Source organism: Setaria viridis, chromosome 9 (genome assembly GCF_005286985.2).
Source record: "Setaria viridis chromosome 9, Setaria_viridis_v4.0, whole genome shotgun sequence".
NCBI classification, from domain to species: domain Eukaryota; kingdom Viridiplantae; phylum Streptophyta; class Magnoliopsida; order Poales; family Poaceae; genus Setaria; species Setaria viridis.
In genome coordinates, this window is record NC_048271.2 from 13,140,010 (window position 1) to 13,148,756 (window position 8,747).

At 49.1% G+C, this 8,747-nt stretch overlaps 2 protein-coding genes across 2 annotated transcripts; one reads left to right on the plus strand and one right to left on the minus strand.

The window, feature by feature from the left end:
- Positions 1-4: 4 nt before the first annotated feature.
- LOC117836266 (geraniol 8-hydroxylase) lies at positions 5-3,857 on the plus strand. The gene is made up of 2 exons (XM_034715653.2): positions 5-968; positions 3,096-3,857. Exons 1-2 carry the CDS (start codon positions 72-74, stop codon positions 3,699-3,701), a joined length of 1,503 nt encoding a protein of 500 aa, XP_034571544.1. The 5' UTR covers positions 5-71; the 3' UTR covers positions 3,702-3,857.
- Positions 3,858-5,898: 2,041 nt separating this feature from the next.
- LOC117836401 (uncharacterized) lies at positions 5,899-7,523 on the minus strand. The gene has a single exon (XM_034715814.2). It carries the CDS (start codon positions 7,236-7,238, stop codon positions 6,039-6,041), a length of 1,200 nt encoding a protein of 399 aa, XP_034571705.1. The 5' UTR covers positions 7,239-7,523; the 3' UTR covers positions 5,899-6,038.
- Between the last annotated feature and the right edge of the window lie 1,224 nt (positions 7,524-8,747).

Consider the following 8,747-nt stretch of genomic DNA (forward strand, 5'->3'; position numbering starts at 1 on the left):
GCACATCACTATCCCAGTCCCCTTTCGTCTCGTTAGCTCGCTCGTCACGTCTCGACGCCGTTGCGTTAGCAATGGCGCCCGTGCTGTTCCCGTGGCTGGCATGGCTGCTCGCCTCCCTCGTCGCCGCCTACCTCCTCGGCCTCCTCGGGCACGGCCGCCGCCGGCGTGGCCTGCCGCCGGGACCCCGCCCGCTGCCGGTCATCGGCAGCCTCCACCTGCTCGGCAACCAGCCGCACCGCTCCCTGGCGCGCCTCTCCAGGACCCACGGCCCGCTCATGTCCCTCCGAATGGGCTCCGTCACCACGGTGGTTGCCTCCTCCCCGGCTGCCGCCCGGGAGTTCCTGCAGAGGCACGACGCCGCCTTCAGCAACAGGTCCGTGCCGGACGCCCCGGGGGACCACGCCAGGAACTCCTCCGTCTGGCTCCCGAACGCGCCCCGCTGGCGCGCGCTCCGCAAGATCATGGGCACCGAGCTCTTCGCGCCGCACCGGCTCGACGCGCTCCAGCACCTCCGCCGCGAGAAGGCGCAGGAGCTCGTCGACCACGTCGGCCGGCTTGCTCGGAGCGGGGAGGCCGTCAACGTCGGCCGCGTGGCGTTCACCACGAGCCTGAACCTCGTGTCCCGCACCATCTTCTCGCGCGACCTGACGAGCCTCGACGACGACGGCGGGTCCAAGGAGTTCCAGGAGGTGGTGACGGACATCATGGAGGCCGCGGGCTACCCCAACATCTCCGACTACTACCCGGCGCTCGCGGCCGCCGACCTGCAGGGGTGGCGGCGGCACCTGGCGCGGCTGTTCGCGCGGCTGCACCGGATCTTCGACGAGGAGATCGACGGGAGGCTGCGCGCCCGCGAGGCCGGCGGCGAGCCCAGGAAGAACGACTTCCTCGACCTGCTGCTCGACGCCGCCGAGGACGGCGACAACACGGCGGGGCTGGACCGCGACACGCTCCGGTCACTGTTCACGGTAAGCCGCAGACTACAAGATCTCTGTAGTTCCGTAGTATTCATTTCACTGCATGGGGAGCAAGCGTCCACGCTTTTTCTGAATTTCTGTTGTCCAAAGTGTCTGAAAGCATTCAGTGATGACTTGAAACTTCTTGCTGCAAAGATTCTCCATATTCTTTGCATGGGGAGCAAGGGTGCATGTGTTTGTCAGCTGTGCTATCTGAATATCTGTCTGAGAGGTGTCTGAAAGCAGTAGTGAGCACTTTTGAAAACTGCTGCATATAGGGATATTTTCAGAACAATGCTCTATCGTGACGCAACCCACATCCTACAAAATGTATGATGTTTCATTTCAGTCAGATTCTCGAGAGACCTGTCAATCAAAAATGGCAATACAAAGTGTCTTTCTTCTCCTATTATCTATATGGGCTGACCTACATGCGAGGGACCAATAGATTGGCTTCTTGGACTTAAATATCCTTATCACCAACAAGCCGGGTGGACCAGGCGATTGAGTGGTTAGGTGCTGGAACAAACTGACCAGTTTGTCATTTCCTTCCGTGCAGCGTTTTTTTATGCTTAGTCGCTGGCACGTGGCACCTGGCTTCCCTGCATGCCACTGTATATATATTAATATAAGGATGGAGTGCATGATTGCTAAAAAAGATTTGGCTAAATGTTTGACACTTTGACCCCGCACCATTCTGCCTTACTTTTTGCTCCATATGTTATCATACAAGAATTGAAAGGGAAGCCATTGTTTTAAGAACTAAAATTTCACTTATAAACAAAACCAGATTAATTGATTCAGTCCTTCCTAGTTTAAAAATAAGTCTGCACTATTATATTTTTGTCTTTATTATATTTACTAATTTAAATAATTACAGACGATAACATCCCAATCTAGTGGGTTTTCTAAAGAGTGTTCCTCTTAAAAATAGGTCTCAGGCAGTGTTGCATGAGAATTCCTTTCTTTTATCATTTTTAGGACCACTATTCCAATTTACCCTCATACAAGTCTTCTATCTATTATTAGTCCCTCTATTCAAAAAGATAAAGTACATGGCCGGTCCTCAAACTTGTTTATCTATGTCACTTAGGTCTCCGTACTCTCAAAATGCATATCTAGCTCACTAAACTTGGGCTTGGGTGTCATTTAGGTCCCTCTACTCTCAAAATGCAGATCTCACTCCCAAACTTGCCTTTGGGTGTCATATAGGTCCCTAAACTCTTGAAATGCAGTGTCATCCCACTAATAGAACATAATAAGATCAAATTTTATGCTATCAAGAAAGCTATTACTTTCATTGGCATATTTTTTAACTTATTTTATTACCCCTTCAGCTTCTCCCAATATTCATTTAGTAATTTATCTTATAAATCTCTGATTTTAGTTTAGTAAGTGCAACTAAGAGTTATTCAAATTTCAACAATTTTCCAAGAATAATAGAGCACACTTGTCATGGGCACCTAGCAAGTTAAGATATTGCATCCAAATTGAAAGATCATCGATCTTTCTGGCTTCAACACATCAATATTCTCTTGAGCTGAAATTCACTTTATTTGACTATAATTAAATTATATCTACGTAAAAAAAGTTTTTATTAGATCTGCATTCTAATAGTATAGGGACCTAAATGACACCCGCACCCAAGTTTAGAGATCCAGATATGTATTTTGAGAGTATGTGAACCTAAATGACACAGCTGCACAAGTTTAAGGACCGGCCATGCATTTTACTCATTCAAAATACGTTTTGGACATGGCATGGTGTCTAATGTGTGTTTTTCACCAATATTTTCTTTTAAAATTAGTATTAATTCCAATAAATTTTCATAAAAAATGTAATTCCAATAAATTTATGACATAATAGAAGCACTTTACAAAGACAAGTAGGCACACATTATTTTAATGTACCTAAAATAAAAATTTCAAAACTAAAGGGATTATGTGCCTAGAAATAATTGTGTGATTATCATAAAAGCTATGTATCCCCTGCAGATAGTTTTGCTTACTTAGAAATGTATTTATTCACATTCCTCAGCTAGATTCAAACGGAAAGTAAATATTTTTTTCTTAAGCTTTGTGTAGTGTAGATGTGTATATAAAATACAATTATATTATTAATATTTGTATACCTTTTTAGGATTTGTTTTCTGCTGGGAGTGACACAAGCTCTAGTACAGTGGAATGGGCAATGACAGAGTTGCTTCAAAGCCCAACTTCGATGGCTAAAGCTTGCGATGAACTTGCTACAGTTATTGGCTCAAGAAAAAGCATTGAAGAATCTGATATTGGCCAGCTGCCCTATCTTCAAGCCGTGGTGAAGGAAACTTTTAGACTACATCCTCCTGCCCCGTTGTTGCTACCACGACATACTCAGGCTGATATAAAAATAATGGGGTACACAATTCCTCAAGGCTCTCGTGTGTTCATAAATGTATGGGCAATGGGCCGAGACAAAGAGACATGGCCTGAACCTGAGAAGTTTATGCCCGAGAGATTCTTGGGAAAGACAGTTGATCTCAGAGGTGGGGACTTCGATCTCATCCCATTCGGTGGAGGACGTCGGATCTGCCCAGGAATGCCATTGGCAATAAGGATGGTGCATCTACTTCTTGCATCACTGTTAAATCAGTTCACATGGAGGCTTCCTGCTGAGGTTGAAAGAAATGGAGTTGACATGGCTGAAAAGTTTGGCCTGACACTAACCAAGGCTGTGCCTCTTTGTGCTATAGCCACACCAATTTGAGTCAGCAAGTCACTCTCTGTATCTTGAACAACCGTTTGGTTGTTCTTCCATTGATCGAAGTATCTTTAAGGGATTTATACCATCATCCAACTTATGTAACTTTATGAAATTGGAGGGATCATCCATCTTAATTCCTTAAATATGTGTTGTGCATAATGTGCATGTGTACTTCGTGTGATCTCTAATAAGGATTATTTGCGTGCTACGAGTAGAGATGCAAGTTTCGCTTTCTGCTGTAAGAAAAGAAAAAAAATTGATATGCGCAAACATTAAGCTAAGATCGATTTAGCACAAACTCGATTTAATTTATTGATACGTGTGTTCGCACTTCAGACTGCCCACGCCCAGCATGAAAATGATGGAGCGTTTTCCACCTCTCTTGGACTAGAGCATGATTAGCAGAAGGGCCACCCGGCATGAGACCATTGACGTATTTTGCTAAGTACGTTTTGGTTGAAGCGTGGTGCAAGTGGCAGCTGGGCCAACTCGGGCCAGTAAATAAAATGAGAGACTTGGCCCAAGAGATGGGCAGGCACCAATCATCTTGACAGGCATATGCTTATGCTGATGGGTATGGCTCTGTTTATTACTTTGCGCATCATGGATTCACAGGTTTGGGGATCAGTATCTGCTTGCAGATATACTCCAATATTTCTGGATTGTTGCCTTCAGTTTAAAGCAGCTTGTTTGACATAGTAAAAGTCTGAACATATGTATCGAGAGTTGAAGACAGAGTATATACTACTAGTTCAGACTGATTATCGACATTGTACAAGTCTGATCCTTTCTGTTGATATAAGACCAGATACAGACTTCGTCGGAACTTAATTCGAACAATTTCTGTCCTATGTTAAACAACTGTTGGATGAACAAACGATAATCATTGGTACAGTGGTATGGTGACAATTTGGGGCGCATTAGCGCAGGGCACCTCGATCGATGGCGAACTTGATCCTCTGTTCCTCTCCCTGCCGTGTTCTCTCCAGGAACTACTGCATGGAGTTGGACTTGCAGTCTATGGTGCCTTCTGAAAGTAGGAGCGTGGGACTTGCTAAAAAAAAGAAGTAGCAGCGTGGGAAGCAGCTACTCTGCTCCGGTTTTTTTGAAAGAACATACTCTGCTCCGGTTGTGCCCTCTCCTAAATCCTGTGTTACTTCGTTTGATCGAAGGTGAGAAGCACTGCAGTCCAAACTAAGGGCATGTTTGGCTTTAGGGTGTTAAAGTTTAACACTCGTTATATTAAATGTTTGGATACTAATTAGAAGTATTAAACATAGGTTAATTACAAAACTAATTGCACAGACAGAATGTAATTCGCGAGACGAATCTATTAAGCCTAATTAGTCCATAATTTAACAGTGTGGTGCTACAGTAACCATTTGCTAATGATGGATTAATTAGACTTAATAGATTCATCTCGCGAATTAGCACAAGGTTCTGCAATTAGTTTTATAATTAACTCATGTTTAGTTCTTCTAATTAGCATCCGAACATCCGATGTGACACTGTTAAAATTTAGCACCTCGTATCAAACACCTTGAGTAATATTGCCAACGAATCTGATAACGAGTGACGAAGACTGATCGGGCTGGACAAGCATGTACTCCGCCACTCGCTTCTCGTTCAACACAAGAAGACTGAAATTAACATCATCACAAGATTCAAGATTGTAATCTCCAGCAGCCCAGACCTGATGGGAAGATTCAGCGCCTGGGGACTGCTGCGCGATATCTTCGCCCGCCTCCAGGCCGACGTCCACAAAATGTTGTAGACGAATAAAAAAAAATAGTATAGCCATATAGTAGTGAATGATGCACTGTCCAAATCAATATTCTCTTAGACACTGGGTTCAATTACATTGATTTCTATGTGCCACGTGGAAGAGTTGCCACGAGTACATAAGCAAGGTATCAAAATGTTAGACTAAAAAAAAAGGAATCTACCCATACAGAGAAATGAAGCACTGCCCAAATCAATATTTTCCAAAGCTTGGGAGCTATCCGCCCTAAACAGTAACCACCAACCACGAAAGCTATCACAATCCTAAATGGCAAATCTTCTATATGATCTAATTACAAAGCAAGGTAACAGATTTTTTCCAAGAACCATTCTGACATCAATGGCAATTTCTAGGAAATAAAGCAAGGTATCAAACAGATGCTAGACTAACTGGAAGGTCGTAATTGCAAAGGGAAAGTTAGAAAGCAATCCTCAACGAAACATTGTAATTAGAAATTGTAATCGTCAACAAAAAATGTACTGTAACTAGAAAGCATAACGACAAAATGACCACAGTTCGACGGCCCACAAAGCCTAATAATGATTCGACGATAGTGACTAGTAGTTGGGGAAGAACCAGCCACGGCGCGCCCACCCGGCCGAAGACGATCCCCGCGGGCCGTCGTCGGGGCAGATGGTCTCCTCGCGGCGCGCCCACTGGCTCTCCATGTCAACCACCCTGACGACCCCGTCCGGGTGGCCCTGCCGGTCGACGAGGTAGATACAGTTGGCGCGGCACGCGGGGAACTCCGCCGGCGAGAGCGCGAACGCGCGGTTCCGGCCCAGGAACAGCGCGTTCCAGCCGAGGTCCGCCACCCGCACCAGCCGCACCGCGCCGTCCCCGAGCCACTCGACCCTGTGCACCTCCACCGCGCGCGCGTCCCCGGCATAGCTGATACCCTCGTCGTCGACGGCGAGGCCCGCCATGTCGTCGTCCGAGTTGTAGACCACGTCGTCGTGCACCGAGACGAGGAGCAGCTGGCCGCCGCAGTCCACCAGGTGCGTCTCGACGACGCGCCTCCCGCAGGGAGGGAGGAGCTTCTCGTCGTCCGAGCCGTCGCCGTCGTCCGCGCCGTCGGCGCGCTCGAGCGGGATGACGGCGGTCGCGTCCCCACCGACGACCTCGCAGACGCAGATCTGGGACCGGAACGCGACGTAGAACCGCCCGTTGTAGTGCTCGACGCCGGCGTAGCCCTGCGCGCGGAAGTCGAGCCGCGCCCACGCCCCGGTGGTGGAGCTGTAGTAGGCGAGGCAGGTCGTCGGGAACCCGACCGCCACCGCCGCCCACTCTGCAGCGGCGGCCGGGTCGGCGGACAGCACGACGGTGGTCACGTCGAGCCACCTCTTGAAGAACGCGATGGGCGGGAGGCGGACGCGCCGGCCGGTGACGGGGTTGACGAGGACGATGGCCTTGGGGCTGGCGGTCGGGTCCGAGAGCGCGAGGTACCCGCGGGAGGAGGAGAGGTACTCGAGCCCCGCGGGCACGTTGGCGGCGAAGGGCAGGAGGCCGGCGCCGGGGGTGGGGGAGAGCCAGAAGGAGGAGACGGCGCCGCCGCCCCGGCCGGCGCGGTCGGTGCGCGAGCCGACGAGCCAGGGGCCCGGGCGCCAGGCGGCCGCGGCGGCGGCCCAGGCCGCGCAGACGGCGCGGAAGCGGGAGCGGTCGGCGTCGGAGGGGAGGAGCGCGAAGACGGCGAGCAGCAGGTCCGCCGGCAGCGAGGACCACCCCGTGCCGCCCCTGCCGCCGCCGCCGCACGCCATGGCCGGCTGAGGCGCCGAGGATAGCGGGTCGAGTGGTTGCGAACTGATTGACTCCTACGCCGTCCGCGCTTTTGGGTCCCTTTCGGCATCACGGCATCACGGGATCGCGTTGCTTGCCTTGCCTGCCCCCGAAGCAAAGGACGAACGGGAGGAAACGCGGGCAGGCGCCCAGTCAACATGTGCGGCGCGGGTGATGCGCGTGCATGGCCCTTTGGTGCGATGCGAATAGGCAGGTCCTCGCCTCGTCTCGGGAGGGCATAATTTCGCAGGACCTGCGCGCTCGCGCGTGTGATTTTTTCCCGTGATTTCCATGTTACTTTTGACGTGTTTTTTTATAAGGACACGGCGATATTTTTTTTATAAGGACGACACCATCTGTTGATCAGGAGCCGAGACCGTGGCAGGGGCAGTACGTGGATCGGTGGACACGGCACGATCGGGTTGTTGGTGGATGCTGAATTGGCGATGCGCGTTGTTGGTGGCACTGGTGCACGAGCCGTTCTGGTTGGTGTGTTGACCGGCGACGCCGCCACGCAGGCGACCTTGGCAGCACCGAGCAGGGCCGAGTTTCCAAAGTTGAGAAGGCCGAGCAAAAAAGCCCATAACCCCGGCCCCGGCCAGCCGCGGGTCCGAAGCTTTCCACTGGATGGAATGGAACGGCGGTGTCGCATTCGCTTCTCTCGGATATCCGTTAAAAAGGTCGAATGTAAGGGACTGTTTGGTAGGACTTATATCGAAACAGCTTTACCTGTCTTCAAGTTTATTTTAACTTCAACTTACAAAATAATTTTACGCAACAATGCATCGATTTGCGAAAAATAGGTATAGCCGAAGCTAAAATAAATCCAGCCAACAAGGTCTAACTTAGCCGGTTCAGCAGGGGAACTATCTCCGCAAGTCCAGCTTCTACCTTTCTCATGCCCATCTTTCGGTGGAAAAGACACCAAGGGATACCATTTGCTTCTAAGACAGGTCGCTTAGTCGCTTTACGCGGCATGTAAACTGCCCGTTGGCTTTCACACGTATGCTGGTGGCAACGTGTTGCGAGCATAGAATGAAAAGTCAGACCAGTCAGGCTACCGATTCGTTGGTTCACCGGTCGAACCGCTGGTTCATCACTTATTAATATAATACTTATTTTCCATGATTTATATGAGTAATATGCAAGTTTTTTTTACCAAAACATAGCACACATGACATAATAGATGGGATTACATTAAAAAAATATAATAGTCGATTCCAAAATCAATGTGCAAACGTCAAACTATCTTTTTTTAAAAAAACGGTTCATTTGTTCACCGATGATCAGACCGGTTCGGTTCATAGTTTTCCTGTTCAACCGGTGAACCGGTTTGTTTTTTTTTTTCTATGGCTGCGAGGGGAAGTGGAGTAGTTGTTATGAACAAACTTGGTTGAAATGCAAGATAGTATCTAGTAAGCGTGATATGAGATTGAAATGCGTTCCAAATGTGATTTCCGTGAGATATTCGTGCAAAAAGCAAAAAAAAA